This window comes from Ranitomeya variabilis, chromosome 6 (genome assembly GCF_051348905.1).
Source record: "Ranitomeya variabilis isolate aRanVar5 chromosome 6, aRanVar5.hap1, whole genome shotgun sequence".
Taxonomy (NCBI): Eukaryota; Metazoa; Chordata; class Amphibia; order Anura; family Dendrobatidae; genus Ranitomeya; species Ranitomeya variabilis.
In genome coordinates, this window is record NC_135237.1 from 155,796,522 (window position 1) to 155,823,492 (window position 26,971).

The window sequence follows — 26,971 nt, forward strand, 5'->3', positions numbered from 1 at the left end:
AGTATCAGCCTGAGCTAGACACTGGGACCGACACCTCTGCTGAGCAGGCTCCACTGTGGCAGGAGAAAAATGGGAGACCTGTGCAGAGGTGGGAACTTGACACCTAACACCAGATCTCTTATCATATATTATTCTGCTCTCCGAATCAACAGCAAAGCACTGCTGACAGATTCCCTTTAAAGGAGTTGCAACTTGTTGATGGGTCATCAGAATTAGATCAGTGTGGTGGAACACCCAGGGCCCAAACCAGTCAGCTGTTATTTGCTCTAAGCATTGTGACCTGTGATGTGTATTTCCATTAAATGTGGTTTGACCACTGTTGGGTATTTTGAAATGAAATGGGTTATAGGGAAGGGAAGCGAAAAATGGCTGATTAGTTGGGGGGTGTTGGCCCCCCACTGATGCGCAAGTGATGACTTTTCCTATCCATAATATAAAAGGGAACCTGTCAGCAGGATTGTGATGAGTAATCACAATTAGTGATGAGCGAATATTGATGAAATCCGTCCAAATACTGAGGTAAATTACTGACCAAATACAGAATGTGTGAACTTGGCCTAATACTTTCATCTGATCAAACATTAAGGCCCTGTAAACACGCTCAGTATTTGGTCAGTATTTTACCTCAGTGTTTCTAAGTGAAACACTACTATACTATACTGAGATTAATATGAAAAAATACATTTATGATGCATACAAATACATCATTTACTACAGTGGATCAGAAAACCCCCATAGTTTCTATTTGTATAAACACAAAGTATTGTAAAAACAAACCTTATACTAAAGATAATAATATGATCTACTGCTGCCGAGCTAGAAAGGGCAGCTTCCAGAATGCGCTTGTATTACTAGTTATACGGTCATCCAGAGAATGTAGCTGTAATACGGTACCAGGAAGTGAGTGCAGTGTGACAGAGGCGTGAGAGGAGCTGCACATGTTATGCGGGCTGCAGGTACAGGCTCTCTGGTCATAGCGCTGGATGTGGCAGGTCACTGTGTTGTGACCCGGATGGTGAATGGCTGCTATCCGGAGTGCGGGCAGCAGGGCTGTGTGCAGTGTAACAGTGCAGGATGTCAGCCAGCACTCCGCTACATTGTCTGCAGCCTGCATTGTACAATGTATCGGTCCTTCTGCTGCTGTTACACCGATGTTCCCCAGCCAGGGCATCATTGATGTGAATGTAGGCAGAAATGCAACCTATTGATAGATATGGAGCTTGTTACCGAATATACCCTGGGAACTCCACATAGGAAATCCAATGTTAAAGGGATCCTGTCAGCAGCGGCACGCTGCCCGACCACTGACGGCACGCTGCCCGACCACTGACGGCACGCTGCCCGACCACTGACGGCACGCTGCCCGACCACTGACGGCACGCTGCCCGACCACTGACGGCACGCTGCCCGACCACTGACGGCACGCTGCCCGACCACTGACGGCACGCTGCCCGACCACTGACGGCACGCTGCCCGACCACTGACGGCACGCTGCCCGACCACTGACGGCACGCTGCCCGACCACTGACGGCACGCTGCCCGACCACTGACGGCATTACTCTGAAACGCCTGCCCCGGAGGGTAGGGAGGGACCTGGCTGTTATGAGGTGGTCCCCATGGCTGAGCAGCCTCTTCTGATGCACACACAGGGGAGAGACCTGCTGATTCCCCTGAGATTCCAGATGGTTTTTCATCCATAGGAAACAGTGGGTAAATGCAGTTATCAGTTTTTGGTGCCAAAACCTTAAAGCAGTTGTCTACTACTATGACTAGGACAACGCCTTCTTAACCCCTTAACGTCCAATGACGGTTATAGCCAACATTGGACGCCTCCCCCTGTTTGGTACGGGCCCCAGCGATGAGCCTGCCGCTTTATCACATGCACGCCCAATGGTCGGTGCTCATAGCAAGCGAACATTTCTGCTACATACGAGCAGGGCTGCAGCACAAGCGATCAGATGGTCACAGCTTCTAGTCTGCCATGTAAATAAAAAAAAAAAATATAAAAGTTCAAATTAGCCCCTATTAAAAAAAAAAATTGCGCCATTTTCCGATACTCGTAGCGTCTCCATTTTTCATGATCTGGGGTCGGTTGAGGGCTTATTTTTTCCGTGCCGAGCTGGCGTTTTTAATTATGGAAATAGAAAAAAATCCAGCTCAACGAGGTGGTGAAAAAGCAAAGTCTTGGTACTTTATTCACTTCATATCAAAAAGAGGATAAAACAACAGCACAATATAATTAAAAACACTATCTACGCGTTTCTGGTGACATAGCACCCTTAGTCATGACTAAGGGTGCTATGTCACCAGAAACGCGTAGATAGTGTTTTTAGTTATATTGTGCTGTTGTTTTATCCTCTTTTTTGATATGAAGTGAATAAAGTACCAAGACTTTGCTTTTTCACCACCTCGTTGAGCTGGATTTTTTTCTATTTCCTGCATTCCTCACGCCTTGACACAGTGTTTCTGTGCTCCGAGCCTCCAGGGACTATAACTATGGTGAGCTGGATTTTTTCTTTTGTTTTTAATTATACCATTTCGGCGCAGATAAGTTCTTTTGATCGCCCGTTATTGCATTTTAATGCAATGTCGCGGCGAACAAAAAAACGTAATTCTAGCGTTTCAAATTTTTTTCTTGCTACACCGTTTAGCGATCAGGTTAATGCTTTTTTTTATTGATTGGGCGATTCTGAACTCGGCGATACCAAAGATGTGTAGATTTGATTTTTTTTTTAATTGATTTATTTTGATTGGGGCGAAAGGGGGGTGATTTAAACTTTTATATATTTTTTTTTTTTTTTTCCCATTTTTTTTTACTTTTTTTTAACTTTTGCCATGCTTCAATAACCTCCATGGGAGGCTAGAAGCAGGCACAGCACGATATCCTCTGCTACATAGCAGTGATCTGATGTTCGCTGCTATGTAGCAGAATTGCAGGTGTGCTGTGAGCGCCGACCACAGGGTGGCGCTCACAGCTGCCGGGGATCAGTAACCATAGAGGTCTCAAGGACCTCTATGGTTAACATCCTGACGCATCGCTGACCCCAGATCATGTGAGGGGGTCGGCGATGCGATCATTTCCGGCCGCCCGGCCGGAAGCGGTAGTTAAATGCCGCTGTCTGCGTTTGACAGCGGCATTTAACTAGTTAATAGGCGCGGGCAGATCGCGATTCTGCCCGCGCCTATTACGGGCACATGTCAGCTGTTCAAAACAGCTGACATGTCCCGGCTTTCATGCGGGCTCACCGCCGGAGCCCGCATCAAAGAGGGGGTTCTGACCTCGGAAGTACTATCCCGTCCGAGGTCAGAAAGGGGTTAATTCAATCTGTAAACAACGTAGCGAGAATTTTTTTTTTTTTTTTTTTTTTTATATTGGAGTTGTAACATTGCAATAATGGGCGATCAAAAGATCGTATACACACCAAAATGGTATCAATAAAAACGTCAAATCGGCGCACAAAAAATAAGCCCTCACTTGTCCCCAAATCCCAAAAAATGGACTCGCCATGGGTCTCGGAAAATGGCTATTTATTTATTTATTTATTTTTTAAACTTTGGATTTTTCATTTTCACTACTTAACCCCTTCATGACCAGAGCTTTTTTCGGTTTTGCGTTTTCGATACCCTCCTTCTCAGAGCCATAACTTTTTTTTTTTTTTTATATATTTTTGCATCAATTTGGCCATGTGGGGGCTTCTTTTTAGCGGGACGAGTTGTAGTTTTGAACGACATCATTGGTTTTACCATGCCGTGTACTAGAAGATGGGAAAAAAAAATCCCATACTTGTTTTTTGTTTGGCTTTTTTGCTAGGTTCACGAAGTGCTTAAACTGACCTGCCAATATGATTCTCCAGGTCATTACGAGTTCATAGACACCAAACATGTCTAGGTTCTTTTTTATCTAAGTGGTGAAAAAAAAAATCCAAACTTTGCTAAAAAAAAAATAAAAAAAAAAAATTGCGCAATTTTTACTCTTCGCCACGACAGCACCCCACTGGAGAGAGGGATCCGCCCCGCAGGAACAGGAAACCTACTGAGAAATAAAAGAGGGCGGTCCGCCTCTCCTCCTCAGTTTAGGTTTCCTGTTCCTGCAGGAACGACAGGATTTCTATGAGGAAAAAAATACCTGGGCATGCACGCCGCCTGTGCGGTGTCTTTTAAGAACGGCAGGGGCTGCAGTCCAGAGGCAGCGTCGGGGGAGATCCGTTTGACGGCTCCCTCCTCGCCTGACAGAAGCCCGGATGATGACCTGGTCCGGGTAAGGCCGCCGGGCATCGTTTCCGAAGCAGGTGGCAATAGCAGGCGCCGGAATCCTCGCTGAGCAGGTGAGGACAGCGTTCCGGAAGTGAGTCCGGGGCTCGGACTGCGCACGCGCCGACCACCACCAAGGATTACCCGGAAGTATAGCTTGAACTTCCGGAGCATCCAAGCTGCGGCCGGCGGCGGGGGGAAAGGTGCGGTCCTTGCGCATGCGCAAGAGGGAGGACGCTTAGGCGCCATATTTAAATCAAATGAGCGCTACTATCCGGCGATGTAAGATGTCATCCCCAGGTGCCATGGACCCTGAAACAGGAGACCAAGTACCCCCTGCCAAAGATCGTCCCAGCAAAGGATCTTCAGACACCGGTCATAAGAGCGGTTCGGTGATCAGATCCAGGACAGGATCTCGGGCTTCTGATCCGGTATTATCAGCTTCACTGGGTGAGTGTGAGTGACTCTACCTATTAAGCTAATGCTATTTCCCCTCTCTCTCTCTCTCCCTCCTCCTTCTCTCATCAGCGCACGGGTCAGGGTAAAAAACGTGAAAAAACAAAACATAAAGAATGTGCTCTATGTAGCCAGCCCCTACCCGACTCATACCCCAAAAAACTTTGTCAAGGCTGTATATCTGAGACCACACAAGGAGCGGCAATGTCCATTACGGACTTGCGTACCATTATCAGGGAAGAATTAAGAGCCATATCCCAAGATAAACCGCATAAAGCCAAACCCAAAATACCGACACCCTCGTCAAATTCAGACAGTGACCAGGTTGTGTGTTCAGACGCCTCCCTGTCGTCATCATCATCATCATCATCTTCATCGTCTGAAATTGAGGGACGTCCTTGCTTCCCGGTGGAAAGTGTGGACAATTTAGTGAAATCAATACGAGACACTATGGGGTGTGAAGAGACAAAAGGAGCACAAACCACGCAAGATATAATGTTTGCGGGTTTGGCAGAGAGAAAAAGGAGATGCTTTCCGGTCATACCGGCAGTGAAAGCGTTAATAAAAAGGGAGTGGGAAAAGCAAGATCAGAGAAGCTTTTTACCCTCATCGTCAAAACGAAAATACCCGTTTAGTGACGACGAGCTTCTCACATGGACAAAAGTCCCTAAAGTTGATGCTGCTGTAGCCTCTACCTCGAAGCAGTCAACTCTGCCTGTAGAGGATGCGGGACTGCTCTCGGATCCTCTAGATCGCAAAGCCGAGTCCTCCCTAAAAAGATCCTGGGAGGCAACTACGGGAATATTTAAGCCAGCAGTAGCAAGCACTTGCACAGCCAGATCAATGCTCATATGGATAGATCAATTGGACCAACAAATTGAGAATAAAACCCCAAGAGAGAAATTACGGGCAGCCATCCCCTTAATACGGGGTGCAGCAGCCTTCATGGCGGACGCATCCGCGGACTCCCTTCGGTTAGCGGCAAGGTCTGCAGGTCTGGTAAACAACGCAAGGCGTGCACTATGGATGAAAAGCTGGAAGGGCGATGCGCAGTCAAAATCTAAAATATGCGCCATCCCATGTGAGGGTGAGTTCCTCTTTGGCAAAACTCTAGATGACATACTAAAGAAGGCGAAAGACAGGAAAAAAGCTTTTCCTGACTCTTCCATTCCTTTTTATAGGAGAGCCTTCAAAAGGAGACCGTTTGGCAAAAGAAAGCAAACGGATAGGTCTACAACATGGACCGCTAAAGATGAAAAGCAGAGAGGTACCATGTTCAGAAGACCCAACCCCTCAAAAGATAACAAATACTGAGGATATACCAGTTGGGGGTAGATTGAAGTTTTTCGCCACTCAATGGGAAAAGATAACATCTAGCTCGTGGGTTTTAAATATCATCCGAGATGGAATTAAATTAAAATTCTCTCGTGTCCCCCACGAGTCTTATATTATAACATCTTTCAGCTCGCCTATACAGCAACAGGCGTTAGAGCTTGAAATTCAAACCCTATTATCAAAACGGGTCCTAGTCCAAGTTCCGGTGGGACAGGAGGGTAGGGGGTTCTACTCTCCCCTATTCCTAATCTCTAAACCCGACGGTTCTTTCAGGACAATCATTAACCTTAAAAAACTCAACTTATTTATCGAAAATTATACCTTTAAAATGGAGTCCATTAGATCCACCATAAAGCTCCTCTTCCCAAATTGTATGATGGGGGGCATTGATCTAAAAGATGCATATTATCATCTCCCTATTCATAACAGATACCAGAAATTCCTCAGGGTGGCGGTAAAAATCAACAACGAGGTTCATCATTTTCAATATGTGGCCCTGCCCTTCGGCCTCTCAACAGCACCGAGGATCTTCACCAAGATAATGCTAGAGGTGATGGCCTACCTTCGCCAGAAGGAAACCTTGATTGTGCCCTATCTGGATGATTTTCTGGTAATAGGAAATTCAGCTACTCAATGTACTGACCGTTTAGCTCACACAATTTCCTCTCTACAGGGCCTGGGCTGGATAATCAATACCGACAAATCCAGACTCACTCCACTTTCCCGTCAAGCGTTCTTGGGGTTCCATTTAGACTCTATATCTCAAAAGTGTCTTCTGCCACAGGTAAAAATTTCACTGATCAGACACAAAGTCCTAGCCGCAATAAACAATCCACGTATATCCCTAAGACAGGCTATGTCATTATTAGGGTCTCTAATCTCTTGTATACCTGCAGTAAGATGGGCTCAACACCACACTAGAACACTGCAACATCAAGTTTTACAAGAGGATAAACGGTTATTGGGTCATCTAAATGCAAAAATAACCTTATCTCAGGAGGTTTTAACTTCCTTAGAGTGGTGGCTAGACTCAGACCATTTGATGAGTGGGGTTCCATGGGTAATAACGCCATCTCATACCATAACCACTGACGCCAGTCCTCATGGATGGGGCGCTCATATGGGGAATGATTATTGCCAGGGATCATGGAGCATAGAGGAAAGCTGCAGCTCCTCTAACTTCAAAGAACTAAATGCTGTAAAGTACGCCTTATACCATTTCCTCCCACAGCTTCGGGGGAAAAACGTCAGAGTCCTGTCCGACAACACCACCACCGTGGCGTATCTAAACCGTCAAGGAGGTACGCGATCAGAGACTCTGATGTCTTCTGCTACGGAAATTTTAAATCTAGCAGAAAATCATCTAGCATCCCTTACTGCGTTGCACATAAGAGGAGCAAGCAATCAGCAGGCGGACTTTCTAAGCCGACACACCCTAAAACAAGGGGAGTGGTGTCTAAACCAACAAATTTTCCTGGACATAGTATCTCTTTGGGGCCGTCCTCAGATAGATCTCTTCGCCACAAGAAGAAACAGAAAAGTTCAGAGATTCGCCTCCCTATCACCAGCGGATCATCCGGACATTCTGGACGCTCTCCAAGCCCCTTGGCAGTTCAGTCTGGCGTACGCGTTTCCTCCGATCATATTGCTACCTCAAGTCATACGCAAAATCAGGGAGGAAGGGGCGAGAGTTGTACTGATAGCTCCATTCTGGCCCAAGAGACCATGGTTCTCGTGGCTACAGACTATGTCGATCTCAGATCCTTGGGTCCTCCCCTCAACGCCCAATCTTCTCTTCCAAGGTCCGTTTTTCCACCCTCAGGTGGACAATCTTCACCTGACGGCCTGGAACTTGAGAGGCAGATGCTAAGGTCAAGAGGGTTCTCGGGGGGTTTGGTTGATACACTTCTCCATAGTAGGAAACCCTCCACCACAAAAATCTATACGAGAGTATGGAAAAAATTCCTGCAATTCCATACATCTACCAATACATCAGAAATTCCTATATACTCTATCTTGGAATTTCTTCAAAAAGGGAGAGAACTGGGTCTAACTGTAAACACCTTAAAGGTTCATGTTTCAGCACTAGGAGCCCTCTATGGCCATAACATCGCGGGGGATAGATGGGTATCCAGATTTATTACGGCCTGCGAAAGAATGAATCCAGTTAACATACCTAGGATTCCACCCTGGGATTTAAATTTAGTCTTACAAGCCCTAACAGACTCTCCATTCGAGCCAATAGACTCAATATCAATTAAATGTCTATCACTAAAGACGGCCCTCTTGGTAGCACTGACTTCAGCTAGGAGAATCAGTGACATCCAAGCACTCTCCATAGATCCACCTTTTTTGTTAACCTTTCAGGATAAACTAATTCTTAAACCAGACCCTTCCTATCTACCCAAAGTAGCGAAAAAATTCCACAGGTCACAAGAAATAATCTTGCCCACTTTCTTCAGTAATCCATCCACTCCGGAAGAACAAAAATATCACACTCTAGACGTTAAAAGAGTAGTGTTAAAATACATTGAAAAGACCAGCAGCTGGCGACAGAGTAGGGCTCTGTTTATTTCCTTCCAGGGTGTCAAGAAGGGTCATGGAGTAACAAAAAGCACCTTATCCCGGTGGATCAGAGAATCTATCAGACTGGCTTACTCCGCGAGGAAAGAAATCCCTCCGGAAGGCATAACGGCACACTCCACCAGAGCGATGGCATCCTCCTGGGCAGAGAGGGGAGACGTCCCGATTGAAACTATATGTAAGGCGGCAACGTGGTCAAATCCTTCTACATTCTATAACCACTATAGGCTAGACCTATCGTCAACTTCTGACCTAGACTTTGGCAGGACTGTCCTCAGCACGGTGGTCCCCTCCCTAGGTGATGGTCTCTGAAAGATCTCCAGTGGGGTGCTGTCGTGGCGAAGAGTAAAAAGCCGGATTACTCACCGGTAATGCTCTTTTAATGAGTCCACGACAGCACCCTCTTACATCCCGCCCTAGATCAATATAATACTGATTGAGTAAATTCCTTTTAATCATAAGCAAATAAGTTTAAAGAATGAAATAAATGATATTTGCCTAATACTGGCGGTCCTCCGGGTACTCTGAAATCAAAACTGAGGAGGAGAGGCGGACCGCCCTCTTTTATTTCTCAGTAGGTTTCCTGTTCCTGCGGGGCGGATCCCTCTCTCCAGTGGGGTGCTGTCGTGGACTCATTAAAAGAGCATTACCGGTGAGTAATCCGGCTTTTCCGATACCTGTAGCGTCTTCAATTTTCGTGATCTCGGGTGTTTTTAATTATGCCATATTGATGCAGATACGTTCATTTGAAAGACCATTATTGCATTTTAATGCAATGTCGCGGCGACCAAGAAAGCCTAATTGTGGCTTTTTGACTTTTTTTATTGATAGAACGGGCGATTCTGAACACAGTGTACGTGTATGTGTAGGTCTGAATTATTATTATTTTTTTTATTTTATTTTGAATGGGGCAAAAGGGGGGTGATTTAAACTTTTATATTTTTAAAAACATTTTTTTACTTTTGCCATGCTTCAATAGTCTCCATGGGAGACTAGAAGCTGGTAAAACTCGATCGGCTTATATCGCCTCTATGTAGCTGAATTGCTATGAGTGCCAACCACTGGGTCTCTAGGAGACCTCTGGTTGTAATGCAGACGAACTGATGACCCTCGATCATGTGACGGGGGTCACCGGTGCGTGTACTTCTGGCACGATTGCCAGAAGAGCCATTTAAATGCCGCTGTCAGAGTTTGACAGCTGCATTTAACTAGATAATAGCCGCGGGTGGATTGCAATTCCACCCGCGGCTATTGCGGGCACAGTCAGCTGTTCAAAACATCTGACATGTCCCCGGAAAGATGTGGGATCACGGCCAGAGCCCACATCAAGGCGGGGGATACTGATATTGGCATACTTATATGGCCGGCGTCACACTGGCGAGTTTTACGGACGTATGAGCGCATAAACTACGTCCGTAAAATACGCATAACACACGGCCCAATGATTCCCTATGTCCCAGCTCCTATCAGCCGTATTTTACTGATCCGTAATATACGGTCTTGTACGGCCGTAGAAAATCGCAGCATGCTGCGTTTGTCACCGTATTGCGCAAAAAAATCGCCAATGAAAGTCTATGGGGGTGAGAAAAATACAGATTCCACACGGACCAGCAGTGTGACTTGTGAGAAATACGCAGCGGTGTTAGTGAAAAGCCGGTAATTCAATTGCCGGCTTTTCATTTCTCCTTCACAAACCCGACAGGATGTGAGACATGGTTTACATACAGTAAACCATCTCATATCCCCTTTTTTTTTGCATATTCCACACTACTAATGTTAGTAGTGTGTATGTGCAAAATTTGGGTGCTGTAGCTGCTAAAATAAAGGGTTAAATGGCGGAAAAAATTGGCGTGGGCTCCCGCGCAATTTTCTCCGCCAGAGTGGTAAAGCCAGTGACTGAGGGCAGATATTAATAGCCTAGAGAGGGTCCATGGTTATTGGCCCCCCTGGCTACAAACATCTGCCCCCAGCCACCCCAGAAAAGGCACATCTGGCAGATGCGCCTATTCTGGCACTTGGCCACTCTCTTCCCACTCCCGTGTAGTGGTTGGATATGGGGTAATGAGGGGTTAATGCCACCTTGCTATTGTAAGGTGACATTAAGCCAGGTTAATAATGGAGAGGCGTCAATTATGTCACCTATCCATTATTAATCCAGTTGTATGAAAGGGTTAAAAAACACACACATTATTAAAAAATATTTTAATGAAATAAACACACAGGTTGTTTTAATATTTTATTGCTCTCTCAATCCACCTGAAGACCCTCGCTCTGCAAAATAATAAACCAACAATATACATACCTTCTGATGAACTGTTACGTCCCACGAAGTAAATCCATCTGAAGGGGTTAAATCAATTTACAGGCAGGAGCTGTGCTAAAGCACTTGCTCGTGCCTGTAATCCCCGGGTGCTGAAAGGAAAGCTGGGTGATCTGTACTTACATTGAGTCGCGGTGAGGCGCCCTCTGCTGGATGAACTCATATGAACTCGAGCGTGGGAACTTTTCCAAGGCTGCAGTTCATGAAGACATGACTCATGTATAGACAACCCCCCCCAGAAATGTAGTAATTTTTGCAAATTTATTAAAATAGAAAAACGTAGATATCACATATACGCCATATTAATCTTATATGATTATTCCATACTTGTTGTGGTTTTTATTCGTTTTCCCCTTCATTTGATGCCTTTATAGTGCAGCTCACAATAGATGCCTATAAAGCCCCAAACCCATCCAGCAGTGTCTTTAAAGAGAACCTGTCGGCAGGATTGTGCACAGTAACCTACAGACAGTGTCAGGTCGGCGCCATTATACTGATTAAAATGATACCTTGGTTGATGAAGTCTGTCTTGTGTTAGTTGTTATAAAGGGAACCTGTCATCCCCCTCGATAATGAAGGAAGAGGAGGCGGCGCCCGGAGTGACGGCTGTGCTGCGTCTGATTAGGGGGGAGAGACCCGCCCCGGGACGATTTCACGGAATGAGGGGGCACATATTATAAGCGTTTATTTCAGCATGTGCAGGGACCATAACTAAAAGCCACCTTGTCAGGATGCAGCATTAGTGCTGCACAAAGTGACTCTTTTAGTTACAAACGCCTCAGGGGGGTGACAGGTTCCCCATAATCCTTTTTTTTTTTGTAGTTTTCAGTTAATGATATTCTCATACTCCGGGGCGGCCTGTGGCGTACGGGAAAGGTCAGAGAGGCGTGCGCACTGCAGTACTTTGCTCTGCCCTCAACAGGGCAGATAAAGTACGCCTGCGCAGGACCCGTGACAGGAAGAAAAGAAGAGGACGTCATCGCATGAAGATGGGAGGCGTCAGACCGCGACACTCATCGGACCTGAACCGGGACCACCCCTGGGTGAGTATAATCTAACTCTTTTTTCTTGCCTTTCTGGTTACATCGGGGGCTTATCTACAGCATTACAGAATGCTGTAGATAAGCCCCTGATGCCGGTGGCCACAGCTCATTCTCGAATTTTGGGGTGACAGGTTCCCTTTAATAGCGGACAACTGCTGCAGGAAGCCAGCAGCTGTGGCTGCACTTGTGTCCGCTATTTTGGAAAATGAATAATCACTGCTCTCCACTTCCATAGTCCCGCCCACCTCCCACCACCAGCTTCAGTGCATAAAGGTGGTAAGGTCTATGGGTGTGTATGGGTACTGAATTAAATGATTCCGTGGTTGATGAAATCCGTCTTGTTGTTTCTTAATCTTTATTTTCAGTTTTGTGTTAATGAGATTCTCGTGCTCTAAGGCGGGGTTCATGTATGTGGTGCTCTGATTAGATATTTATAATACAGACTGCTGACAGGTCACTGATCCCTCAGTGACATGCCCCCTAGTATGCATAATGAATATACTAATGTGTGTGTTTGAAAAGAAGCATGTAACTTAATCAAAAGCAAGCACTGCCGCCGGCTCCTTGTTGATGCAGCCCAAAAAAATGAACACTACAAAATGGAGGTGGCACTTGCGGAGTAACATCTCTCAGTACGCGACAGATACTACTGCGCATGCACTGCCTCTGGCGCCATTTTGTTGTAGTGTAAATTTTTTGTTTTTTGACTGCAGGAACTAGGAGTTGGCGGGGGCCCTTTCGCAGTAGTATCTATCTTCTGCCGAGAGATGCTAGTGCGCAAGCACTGGCACCTTTTTGCTATAGTGTACTTTTTTTTTTTTTTCCAGAAAAAGCTCTGTCAGCCATGCATGCATGCATGATGTGTTGCGTGCCAAACAGCCCTCTCTCCTGGACAGCATCAAAACCCTCATCAGGCGGCAGGAGGTTCAGACCTCTATGGCAACCCTTTCCCGGGCCCCAGTACCACAACCCCCTCCTCCTAAAAAGAGGAAGTTGGCACCCATGGAATCTGACTCGGGCGAAGTCCGTACCTCGGGTTTAGAGGATATTTGGGAGAATGAGCGTTCCACTTTCACCCCCAAGTCCGAGAATAATAAATATTACTTCTCTTCTGAAGATATGGAAGAATTAATTAGTATGGTGAGAGGTACCATGGGGGTTGAGGAAGTGAGCTACTCTGTACAAGATGAGATGTGTGGAGGGTTGAAGCCTAAAGATCAGAAAGGGTTTCCCATCCATGAGAATATTAAAAACCTTGTTCTTCATGAGTGGGGCTTCCCTGAGAAAGGGCCTTCAGAGCTGAGGAATCTCTTCCCCCCCCCCCCCCAGACGGAGATTGTTCCCTATGGGAAATCCCAAAAGTGGATATGCAGGTGTCCAGGGTGGCCAAAAAGACGGCCCTTCTTTTCGAAGATGCGTCTCAGCTCAAGGATCCTATGGATCGGAAAACCGAGAGCTTCCTTCGGAAATCCTGGGACACCTCCACCAATATACTCAAAACAAATGTGGCCTCAACATGTCGCAAGGTCACTATTCCATTGGCTTCGTACGTTGGAGGACCACCTTACTCAGGGGACTTCTAGGGAAGAGTTACTTGACTCCCTCCCCCTCCTTCAGAAAGCAACGAGATTCCTTGCTGATGCCTCTGCGGAGTCCGTCCGCGTAGCGGCAAGATCCTCAGTTCTCTCCAACTCGGCCAGGAGAGCACTATGGCTGAAGTCTTGGGGGTTGATCTTACCTCCAAAATCTCACCCTGAAATCTCATCTCTCGAGATCTTGATCCCGTGATCACCATCAGCGCATGCGGAGGCCATATTCCCTGAGACCAGTGCACGTGGAACCCTGGAAGTGCCGTGGCTCTGGCCTGTCGCAAAATGTCGGCAGAGCCCAGGCAGCGCCGGAGACACCCGCAGCAATGGCCAGCAACCGACAGGCACCCGGAGACACCCGGCAGCATCACAAGATCCCCACAGCAGCGCGTCACACATCGGAGCCCCCACTCATCCCTGCCTGTGGCCTGGAGCAGCACCCCACTCCTGCCTCCTCCAGCAGCGACCCTGGGACCCCACTTCACTGCAGCCACCACCCCCGGTAAGCAATAAGATGCATGGATTATAAGAAGCACCACCAATTTATTATAAAATATTTTTTTCTTATTTTTCTCCTCAAAATTTGGGGTGCGTCTTATAATCCGGAGCATCTTATAATCCGAAAAATACGGTATATATTCATTGCTGAATCTTTCTCCTCCAGCATCTCTGAAGGCCCATTCTACTCGTGGAGTGTCAACATCGTGGGCAGAGAGAGGGGACCCATCTTCTGAGCAGATATGCAGAGCTGCCACCTGGTCGTCAGTCCATACTTTCACTAGACACTATAGACTGATTTTCAATAGGGATTTAACTTTTGGCAAATGAGTTCTGCAGGGTGTTGTCCCTCTCTAAAGAAATTAGTTGTTGGTATTACTCTGATGCTGCTGTCGTGGAAGGTGACTGAAGAAAATAGAATTATTCTTACCGGTAATTCAGTTTCTAGGAACCTTCCACGACAGCATTAATTTCCCTCCCTATCTAATAGTCTTATTGGATGATTCCTGCACTTGAGTGGTAACTATACAAGCTACTGTGTCCAGAAAAAGCACTGGTGGTTGCAGGAAGGGGAGGAGTATTTAACCTCTTTGAGTTTCCTGTCCCCCATTAGGGCAAGGAGACATCCTCCGATGCTGCTGTTGTGGAAAGTTCCTAGAAACTGAATTACTGGTAAGACCAAGTCTATTTTTTGTCTGCAGCAACAAAGAGCCAGCGGCGGTGCTTGCGCAGTAGCATCTATCAGAATACGATAGATGCTAATGCGCAGACTCACCCGACGGTGCCATATTGATGGTGACTTTTTTTTTTTTTCCCTTGAAACACCGGAAGATAATAGGCATTAACTGATAAGAGAAAGTGTGCAGGCGCCGCATTTTTTTTGTTACATGATTTTTTTTCAAATACACACATTAGTATATTCATTATGCAAACTAAGGGGCAGGTCAGTGAGGGATCGGTGACCAGTCAGCAGTATGCGTTATAAATGCTTCTCAAAAAAATAAAGGCAACACTATAATACCACATCCCAGATATCACTGAATGAAATATTCCAGTTGTAAATCTTTATTATTATTACATAGTGGAATGTCTTGAGAACAATAAAACCTAAAAATGATCAACATTATTCACTACTAATAACCCACGGAGGTTTGGAGATTGAATGATGCTCAAAATCAAAGTGGAAAATGAAGTTACAGGCTGATCCAACTTCAGTGGAAATGCCTCAAGACAAGGAAATGATGCTCAGTAGTGTGTGTGGTCTCCACGTGCCTATATGACCTCCGTACAATGCCTAGGCATGCTCCTGATGAGGCGGTGGATGGTCTCCTGAGGGATCTCCTCCCAAACCTGGACTAAAGCATCCGCCAACTCCTGGACAGTCTGGTGCAATGTGACGTTGGTGGATGGTGTGAGACATGATGTCCCAGATGTGTTCAATTGGATTCAGGTCTGGGGAATGGGCGGGCCAGTCCATAGTTTCAATGCCTTCGTCTTGCAGGAGCTACTGACACACTTCAGCCACATGAGGTCTGGCATTGTCCTGCATAAGGAGGAACCCAGAGCCAACAGCACCAACATATGGTCTCACAAGGTCTCTGAGGATCTTATCTCGGTACCTAATGACAGTCAGGCTACCTCTGGCGAGCACATGGAGGGCTGTATGGCCCTCCAAAGAATTGCCACCCCACAACATTACTGACCCATTGCCAAACCCGTCATGCTGAAGGATGTTGCAGTCTGCAGATCATTCTCCTCAGTGTGAACCTGCTTTCATCTGTGAAGAGCACAGGGCGCCAGTGGCGAATTTGCCAGTCCTGATGTTTTGTGGCAAATGCCAAGCGTCCTGCACGGTGTTGGGCTGTGAGCACAACCCCCATCTGTGGACGTCGGGCACTCAGACCATCCTCATGGATTCTGTTTCTAACAGTTTGTGCAGACATGCACATTTGTGGCCTGCTGGAGGTCATTTTGCAGGGCTCTGACAGTGCTCCTCCTGTTTCTCCTTGCACAAAGGCTGAGGTAGCGTTCCTGCTGCTGGGTTGTTGCCCTCCTTCGGCCCTCTCCTGGTAGCATCTGCAGCCTCAGGACACTACGCTGACAGACACAGCAAACTTTCTTGCCACAGCTCGCATTGATATGCCATCCTGGATGAGCTGTACTACCTGAGCCACTTGTGTGGATTGTAGAGTTCGTCTCTAGCTACCAAGAGTGTGAAAGCACAACCAACATTCAAAAGTGACCAAAACATCAGCCAGGAAGCATTGGTACCGAGATGTGGTCTGTGGTCCCCACCTGCAGAACCACTCCTTTGAGTGTGTCTTGAAAATTGCCAATAATTTCCACCTGTTGTCTATTCTATTTGCACAACAGCCTGTGAAATTGATGGATAAACAGTGTTGCTTCCTAAGTGGACAGTTTGATTTCACAGAAATTTGATTTACTTGGAGTTATATTCTGTTGTTTAAGTGTTCCCTTTATCTTTTTGAGCAGTGTATCTAATCAAAGCACCACCTACACAAACTGCCTTAGGGCACGAGAATCTCATTAACATAAAATTGAAAATAAAGATTATGAAACAACAACCACAAAACAGATTTCATCCACTAAGGTATAATTTTATTTATTATAACGACGCCGACCTGACCCCCCTCCACCCCTCCCCCGATACAGCCACAGCCGGACTATAGGTACATCCGGACTATAAGCCGCACCTCCCACTTTCCTCCAAATATTTTTTGGGGAAAAAGTGCGTATTATAGTCTGCAAAATATGGTAACTATCTTGAATATGTTTTGGTAAACAGTTAAAATACCCAAACTTGTCATTATTCATATATTTCTGAATCTATCTGTACACCAGTACATTTCAGCACATTTTTTTTTTTTCTTGCTTAAGAACAGTATTTAATCCCCAACAGTGTAGCCTGTTTGTCTCCCATTCCTCAGGTCCAGAGTTTGTCCCCATTGTGATAAGTTACAAAATAGACTTATAATTAACTATTTAGAGGCATTCACTGTGCACACTCAGGCTGCGGAAAAGAGCCATCCTCCAAAATGTCTTGTCAGAGTAGCTACATAGGGTGTTGAGAGACACATGTATCCTGCGTAAATGCCCATTTAAACTAGTCCATAATCGAAAACAAGCGTTTGTTAGAACACTTGTTAAACAGCAATTAACATGTTATGTAAGCATGCCCACAATTACTTGCCAAATTAGCACAATCCTCATTCATGTGATTTGATTATTCATGCCATAATTGAAATCTTCACATGTGCCATAGACTGCCGACCATGGTGTATTAGATGGTGTAAAGATTATACATTCTGATTATATTTCTGTAATCAGTTTGGTTAGTTGTTAACTGCTAGAAAGTTAAATTTGGAAAACCCCTTTCTCTTAACCAGACAGTTCTTTTGACTCGTGTGTTGATTTGCACAGAAATACATCACTGTCGTGGTATTAAACATATAATAATAATAATATGCGGTGAGCCTGTTATTGGCTGTCTGTTCTTTGTAACACTTTGGGTACTTTGGTTTCTTCACTAAAGTAATAATAGTTAGACTCCCAGGTGAATAAAAGACACATTGAAAAACCTTGTCTAAAGACAAGTATGGGAAATGCCTTATAATTGCCCCTAGTATGTATCGCCACCTTGTCTACAACAGTTGTATACTTTATTAGACTGATGGACATATAACATGGTCGGGCATTCTTTGCAATATAGTTAGTAATTGAAATGTCAGTCAGTATGGCATTGCTGAATAAGGCAGAACAATATTCTAACAGGATGACTGAGATCAATGATTTCCCCTGATATCCATGAGATGATAACAGAGCCAAGTTTTGCTCCCCAATGACTTGTAGTACTTCAGCTGGTAATCCAGCAAAAAAGTAGATGGCAACTGCAATGAATTGAAGATCTAAAATGGCATACCTAAGTTTCAAATCACTTTTTGTTTTCACATTTTAACCTCTTAAAACTCAATTGGAAGTCTTTGTAAGGCTAGATTCACAAATCCTGGCTGTTACTACCTGAAACAAATGGACTGCTTATTTTATTTTTTTTCTTGCTGTCACTCTAGTTGATTTCAATATATTTTCTTCATTTTTTGACAGATGAGGTGTAGTAAGCATCAGATCCTTGAGGTGCAGATGCAAAACTGAAGTCCCCAAAGGCTTCAATTGCCACGTTTGATCTATAAATTGGGTCAGAATAGGACATTCTCTGAGTTTTACGGATCTCGCTCTCTAATCCCTGATTGTAACTGCCACAATCCTGATATTCAAAAAAACAAAAAAAACCCCCACAATTTGAAAATGTCGCCTGTGCAATAGCAGCTATCAGTGTTCCGATAGCTGCTACTGCCACATGCGCCGGCGGCACCATCTTGCTAGAGAAGGAAAAACACTTTCCTCCAAAATGGCGGCGCCTGCGCAGTAGCAGCTATCGTCAATATCTGATAGCTGCTACTGCTCATGTGCGGGCGGCACCATCTTGCTAGAGAAGAAAAAAAAATTTCCTCAAAGATGCCGGCGCAGTAGCAGCTATCTGCGAAAGCTGCTACTGCACAAGTGGGGCGCCATCTTGGAGGAGGAAATTTTTATTTTTGCTTTCACCATCAAGAGGGACGCCTGTGCAGTAGCAGCTATTGGATGGGTGCCATTTTCAAATGAAATAAAAAATCCTTTTGGAATATCTGGATAACCTCAAACATATTAATTATATACACAGTACACTTAGGATTACGCTGTAGCACAGGTGCCATGGCTGGCTTCTACCCTGTAGAATGGGATTTTCTTTTTATTTATTTTTTATATGTAGATATAATATTCCTTATGTAAACTAGGGGCAGGTCATGGCGTTAATAACTAAGCAGAGCACCACATGAGGATCCCCCGCACAGGCCGCCCCAGAGCACGAGCATATCATTAACTCAAAACTGAAAATAAAGATTGACCCCTTAACCCCCAGAGCTTTTTTTCTTTTTTGCATGTTCGTTTTTCACTACCCTTTTTCCCAGAGCAGTAACTTTTTTTTTTGTTTGTTTTTTTCGTCAATATGGCCATGTGAGGGCTTATTTTTTGCAGGATGATTTGTACTTTTGAACGACATCATTGGTTTTACCAAGTCGTGTACTAGAAAACGGCAAAGCAAATTCAAAGTGTGGTGAAACTGCAAAAAAAAGTGCAATCTCACACTAGTTTTTTGTTTGACTTTTTTTGCTAGTTTCAGTAAATGATAAAACTGACCTGCCATCATGATTCTCCAGGTTATTACAAGTTCATAGACACCAAACATGTCTAGGGTCTTTGTTTTTTTTATCTGTGGTTAAAAAAAATTCAAAACTTTTTTTTTTTTTTTTAAATCATCTCATAGCATCTCCATTTTTCGTGATCTCGGGTTGGGCGAGGGCTTATTATTTGCGTGCCGAGCAGACGTTTTTAATGATACAATTTTGGTGCGGATATGTTCTTTTGATTGCCCGTTATTGCATTTGAGGCATGCACTGTGACCATCTATTGAGGATTGTGTGCACTTGCAAACCTTACACCTCTACCATGCCTATTCTTTTGCACGATATTTAATGGCTGCAAAGTACTTTCACAGCATTTACACTTTAGGTTATCTGTTTACCTACCTATCCTTAGGCTATGTTCACACTTTGCAGAAATGCTGCGGAAATGTCTGCAACTCCCTGCCGCGGGTAAAACGCATGTGGAATTAGCATGAGTTTTCCCGCAAAACAATTGTTTTTAGCTTGCAGAATGCTTGCGTTTTCCAAGCGATTTGAAGCATCGCTTGGAAAAGTGATTGACATGTTGGTCACACTTGTCAAGCATAGTGCTTGACAAGTGTGACCAACTATTTATTATTGATGCAGCCCATGCAGCATCAATAGTAAAAGATAGAATGTTAAAAATAATTTAAAAAAAATATGGTTATTCTCACCTTCCGACGGCCCCCGGTCTCCTCAGCGGTGCTCCCGGTACGTTCCGTTCCCAGGGATGCTTTGCGCGAAGGACCTTTGTGATATCACGGTCGCATGACCGCGACATCATCTCAGGTGATTTGCGCAATGCATCCCTGGGAACGGAAGCTGCCGCGTGCACCGCTCAGAGCCGGGAAGACTCTGGGGGCCGTCAGAAGGTAAGTATATCCCTATTTTTTAATTTAATTCTTTTTTTGTACATGAATATGGATCCCAGGGCCTGAAGGAGAGTCTCCTCTTCTCCAGACCCGGGTACCATCCGCACATGAAGCGCTCACTTTATTCATGGTGGGCATAGACACATGCGTAAAGTGAGCATTTCAATGCAATCCTAAGGCTGCTGAATCGCCGCGATTCCGCAGAAATAATGAACATGCTGTGGATTTTACCTCTATTCGATTCTGCAGCTGGAAAATCCGCATCATGGGCACAGCAAATGCGGAATCCCATAGGATTGCATGGGAATGCGGTTTTTAAGCATTTCCGCTGTGGCAAAAAACGTGACAGAAACGCATAAAAAAACGCAACGTGGGCACACAGCCTTACTGTTTCTAGGTCTGCCCTGAACATTTAGGATTTAATAACGGGACAGTTTAGCATAAACCTTTATTTCTAATTTAGCAAATTAATGCACAACATTTTCATTTTTTGGCATATGTGGATATTATTCTTATTAGTATGATGAAAAAAAATGTTTTTTTAGATTTTTCTGCACACCAGTTTAGTCACCAATTATGTATATGTTTATTCAATTGTGTGGACTTTGCACGTATTTTGTATTTTTTATTCATTTTTTTCATCTGGTCACACACTGGCAGTTTCTCCTGTTTTTCATCGCTATCATTATTTTTTGTGAATTTTTAAGATATTTTCTTGATATATATATATTTTTTTATTACCAATAAACATTATAAATTTTACTTTGGCTCAGCACTTCAACTTTTCTGTGTAGGTTTTTTATATTTTATAGTTGCTTTGTTTTTATTACTTAAAGTATTTGGTTTTGACAGAACTTTACTGATTCAGTTATGTGCGGATTACACTCATATGCCTTTTTTGCTGCAGGTCATTTTACGTAACATTACGTACAGTGTGCATGAGACTTCTATAAATTTCAACCACTTTGCTGGAACTGTAAGACGCTGCGTTTTTGTGCAGCAAATATACGCAGTGTCAAATCCTCACCAAAAACTCATAATTGACACTTAGCCTTAGCAAGATGTGCTTATACATTTCTAACATTACAGGATGTTTAATTCGTAAGAGAGATGAGAAAAAAGATGTGTAAGTCCCTGGTCGATACACTGTGGCAGCCAGGCCAGGTTTCTGCAAACTTCTTCAACCGTCACTCCAATGCAAATATCCTGGGCGCCTCTGGCATCTACTAAACCCTCATGATGCTGGTATGTTGCTTGAGGCCTATTCACTACTCTTCATGTGACACTTTGTTGCTGGAGCTTTGTTTACTCCAGAAGGGCCCCAGGATGCCAGCATTCAAGATCAAGCTGTGGAAGTTTGTAGGACCTTAGTTTGGATGCTGTGGAGTACATGGTGTAGACACTGTCCCCTACTCTGTCTTTATTTGTGGTTTAAAGTGTTTATTGAAATGTCATGATGACAATCTTTTGTCCCCCAAAAATTGTAATAAGAATATTTTGATTAACAAGTTGCCATGAACATGCCAGTCTTGAAATTTCTATTTTTATGTGTAGATGATCTGTGTGCAATCTCTTCAATTAGTTTAGTATTCACATTTGGCCAAATTTTCCATGAGCTCTTTAGGTAGTTTCCATGAGTCGTTTGCTGCCGTTCACAGAAAATACCTAGTTCCTTTTATTAATCTAGTACATCAAGGTATTATCTACATCTATCAATCTATATGAGCGTTTAAAGGTGTTTTTACAATTTTTAACTGTTTAGGGTTTACTTATAAAATAGTTTTAGTCCTCCGAAATTAATAAGTTAGCTATTCAGTATTTCATGAATACACACATATAGGACTGGTAAAAATAGTTAATAAATGTGCATAATATAAATATCATCTAAACCTTGGCTATTGGCCTTCCCTGATGTTCTAAAGGACAGGCTATGGAGCTTGTCCCATCTTCCTCTTCAGGGATATAACAAAGGGGAGGAGAGAAAACGACAATCAAGAAGTAACATAGTAACATAGTTATTAAGGTTGAAGGAAGACCTTAAGTCCATCTAGTTCAACCCATAGCCTAACCTAACCTGCTAACATGTTGATCCAGAGGAAGGCAAAAAAAAACCATATGGCAAACAGTAAGCTCCACATTGGGGAAAAAAATTCCTTCCCAACTCCACATACGGAAATCAGACTAGTTCACTGGATCAACTCCCTATCAAGGAATCTAGTTTATATAACCTGTAACATTATACTTTTCAAGAAAGGCATCCAGTCCCCTCTTAAATTTAAGTAATGAATCACTCATTACAATATCATACGGCAGAGAGTTCCATAGTCTCACTGCTCTCACAGTAAAGAATCTGTGTCTGTTATTATGCTTAAACCTTCTTTCCTCCAGACGTAGAGGATGCCCCCTTGTCCCTGTCTCAGGTCTATGATTAAAAAGATCATCAGAAAGGTCTTTGTACTGTCCCCTCATATACTTATACATTAAAATAAGATCACCCCTTAGCCTTCGTTTTTCCAAACTAAATAGCCCCAAGTGTAATAACCTATCTTGGTATTGCAGACCCCCCAGTCCTCTAATAACCTTGGTCGCTCTTCTCTGCACCCACTCTAGTTCAGCTATGTCTTTCTTATACACCGGAGACCAGAACTGTGCACAGTATTCTAAGTGTGGTCGAACTAGTGACTTGTATAGCGGTAAAATTATGTTCTCCTCATGAGCATCTATGCCTGTTTTAATGCATCCCATTATTTTATTTGCCTTTGTAGCAGCTGCCTGACACTGGCCACTAAATGTGAGTTTGTCATCCACCCATACACCCAGGTCTTTTTCATTGACGGTTTTGCCCAGAGTTTTAGAATTAAGCACATAGTTATACATCTTATTACTTCTACCCAAGTGCATGACCTTACATTTATCCCCATTAAAGCTCATTTGCCATTTGTCAGCCCAAGCTTCTAGTTTACATAAATCATCCTGTAATATAAAATTGTCCTCCTCTGTATTGATTACCCTGCAGAGTTTAGTGTCATCTGCAAATATTGAAATTCTGCTCTGTATGCCCCCTACAAGGTCATTAATAAATATGTTAAAAAGAAGAGGGCCCAATACTGACCCCTGTGGTACCCCAATTGATGAAAAGGTGCTACATGTTAATACAAAAGATCAGGGAGGGGAAATAGGGAGGCCACCATGTGATGCTAGCAAAACAAGGGTGCACAACGCATAAGTGAACACACAATATACGGCAACATAAAAATCAATGATATATAGTTATGATGTATTGTTAATCTAATATATAAAGCTGAATGTGTGTATGTATGTGTGTGTGTATGTATGTCCGGGATTGGCATCTGAACCGTCGCAGCTACAGCCACAAAATTTTGCACAGTCACACGTCTGGACCCCGAGAGCGTCATAAGCTATGTTGTGAGGTGAAATTTTAACCCCGCGCTTTCCAATTCACCAAACAATTTTGCCCCTATCTACATAATGGGGAAAAAGTGAAAGGAAAAGTGTTGGAGGCGTCGCAGCTACAGGCACAAAATTTTGCACAGTCACACGTCTGGACCCCGGGAGCGTCAAAGCTATGTTGTGAGGTGAAATTTTAACCCCGCGCTTTCCAATTCACCAAACAATTTTGCCCCTATCTACATAATGGGGAAAAAATGAAAGGAAAAGTGTTGGAGGCAAATTAACAGCTGCCAGATGTGAACAAGGGGGACTTAAAGAATGAGAGCGATGGCGCCAAAGAGTATATACTGTACAGTTGCTAAGGTGGGGCCCCGACATGGGATAATCACCACACCACCACGGGGATATGAACACACACACAAAATGCGCCACACACTACCACGTGCTCAAACACATATACCACCCTCAGCGCACATTTCACCACACATACACCAACCTCGCCACATAAAAGTTGAAACACAAAAGTCGCCGCTCAAAACTCGCCACACGCAAAACTCTCCACATGCAAAACTCGCCACACGTGCAAAACTCACCTCATGGAAAACTCGCCACACGCAAAACTTGCACACGCGGAAAAATTGCCACATGCACAAAAGTTGCAACACATGCAAAAGTTGCCTCACACAAAACTTGCACATACTCAAAAGGCACCACACATAAAACTCGCCACGCGCAAAACTCGCCATGCGCAAAACTTGCTGCACACAACTTGCTACACTAACCTGTCACATGCAACTCAACACACAAAAAGTTGCTACACGCATGTCGCCACGCAAAACTCATCTCACAAAAGTCGCTACATGCATGTCGCCACACGCAACTCAACACACACAACTTGACACACGAAACTCGCCCTAAAACACACACAAGTCTGGTATTATCCTTCAAAAATAAAAATCTGATTAATAAGCTGAAAAACTACAAGAGCAACAAATGTACCATATAGGAATCCGGAAGCTGTCAGTCACATGACCAGTCTATTATGTGTATGTGTGAGCTAATATATACTGCCAAGGGGTGGGCTTACTGTTGGCTGGGGATTTATCAGGCTGCCAATTTAGCTTACAAATACTGAGGTAAAAATACTGACCAAATAACATGTGAACGAGGTCTAATACAGGAGGAGATGAGATACAGATATATACTATATACAGGAGGAGATGACACACAGGTATATAGTATTTGCAGGGGAGATGACACACAGGTATATACTATATACAGGAGGAGATGACACACAGATATATACTATATACAGGAGAGATGACACACAGGTATATGCTATATAGAGGAGGAGATGACATACAGGTACATACTACATACAGCAGGAGATGACATACAGGTATATACTATATACAGAAGGAGATGACACACAGGTATATACTATATACAGGATCAGATTACCTACAGGTATATAGTATATACAGGAGGAGATGACATACAGGTATATGCTATGTATAGGAGGAGATGACATACAGGTATATACTATATACAGGAGGAGATGACACACAGATATATACTATATATAGGTGAGATGACACACAGGTATATACTATATACAGGAGGAGATTACATACAGGTATATACTATATATAGGAGGAGATAACATACAGGTATATACTATATACAGGGGAGATGACACACAGCAGGTATATACTATATACAGGTTAGATGACATACAGGTGTATACTATATACAGGAGATGACATACAGGTGTATACTATATATAAGGGAGATGACAAACATGTATATACTGAGGTGAAAATGAGAGGTGTGAGGTGAAAATGAAAAGGAGTGAGGGAAAATAGTGGAGTGATCGGAAAATGACAGATGTGAGGTCGAAATGACAAGTGTTAGGGGGGAATGAGAGGAGTGAGGGGGAAAATAAGAGGAGTGAGGGGGAAAATGAGAGGTGTGAGGGGGAAAATGAAAGATGTGATGGGGAATATGAGAGGCGTGATGGGAAAATAAGAGAAGTGAAGTGCTATAACTAACCACAGATATTTACTATGCCCAGGCAACGCCGGGCTCTTCAGCTAGCTTAGATTTACAATCTCCATGCTTTTCTCATGGTCAACTTTATGTGGCCTGTTCAAGAGTTGGAACAGCCAAAAATCTGTTTGTCTTTGCACCTGAAGGAAAAACTAAGAATGTAGTTTATCAAAAGGCTCTCGAATAAGCAGTAGAAGATTACTTCACATTACTTGGCCAATTTAGTTAAATCTGTGTGGAATATCTCGGGTGTTGAAATATATGTTGTAAAATGCTTCTATTAGCTTAGTTTTTGCCTTTTAATAATTACATTTCTATCTATTTGTTTTGTGTTTTTTTTGTGCAGAATAAATTTTTGTTAACACATTCTATTTTGCTAACAGCAGTTATTACCCCGGGCGAAGCCGGGTAGTACAGCTAGTACATACTATATGAGAATACACCTTGTGGTACCGAGGCGACAAGTCATATACTGATTAACTTTAATCACATAGATAGTGTATGCAAGGTATTGCCATAAATGGACCGTGTATTACCAAATGGTAGCATCAGTACACAGAGGGGCTCAGGAATGCACCACGTACGTCTGCCCCAACGTGTTTTTCGGACCAGTATTTGTCAGGGGGCCCTGGAATATACATGTTGAATGCAACATGCTTATTAGTATTAAAAGGAAGTAGAATGGGGCGTGGCCTAGCAGGCAATGTGAACGGACGTGCAGCAGAGCTCTCCCGCTTCATTACCCCTGTATTAACCCCTTAGAGGCGCCGCCGAACGCTAATCACACTCTCAGGAGTGCACAGAGTCCCGGGGAGCGGAGGGGAGAGAGGTGCGACCTGAAGGAACGGAGTCTTATCTGAGGATGACGCGCAGGAGACAGAAGGAGCCGGCAGCTGCTGGAAGCTCACAGGCCCAAGATGGCGCCGAGGCTGCAGAGGAGGCGGCGAGGGCAAGCGCTGCTTATCAGAGGAGGATGGATGTGATTGCTAAGTTGGAGTGATTTGCCAGGTCAGAGGAGGCTGTAAATCAGCAGTCAGAGGCTGGAAGTGTGAAGTCTGGAGCAGCTGGTGCCCCCGGAGAACAGCAGGAAGGAGGGGCTCAGCTACAGTGCTGTGGGCCAGATCAGGCTGCAGGAGCTGTTATGTCTCCACAGTCTGACATGCCAGAAATGGAAGAGCCGACTCTAAAGGACATATTTTCAGTGGTGATGTACTGTAAGTCTGCCCTGGGGGCACTTAACCTCCGAGTGGATGAACTAAAGGGAGAGATGGTCGCTCTAAAC

The 26,971-nt window shown here is 44.1% G+C and overlaps 1 protein-coding gene across 7 annotated transcripts in view; it reads left to right on the forward strand.

The window, feature by feature from the left end:
• Window positions 1-861: 861 nt before the first annotated feature.
• TPK1 (thiamin pyrophosphokinase 1) overlaps window positions 862-26,971 on the forward strand; it is an 854,031-nt gene continuing 827,921 nt past the window's right edge. For 2 of the 7 annotated variants that reach the window (XM_077269139.1, XM_077269141.1), the window contains exon 1: window positions 862-956. Coding sequence is in view for 4 of the 7 variants with exons in the window: in XM_077269141.1 (XP_077125256.1) it covers window positions 939-956 (18 nt within the window). In the remaining 3 variants the exon portion in view is untranslated. The remainder of the gene's footprint in view (window positions 957-26,971) is intronic. The other 5 variants (XM_077269138.1, XM_077269142.1, XM_077269136.1 and 2 more) reach the window with 4 other exon arrangements.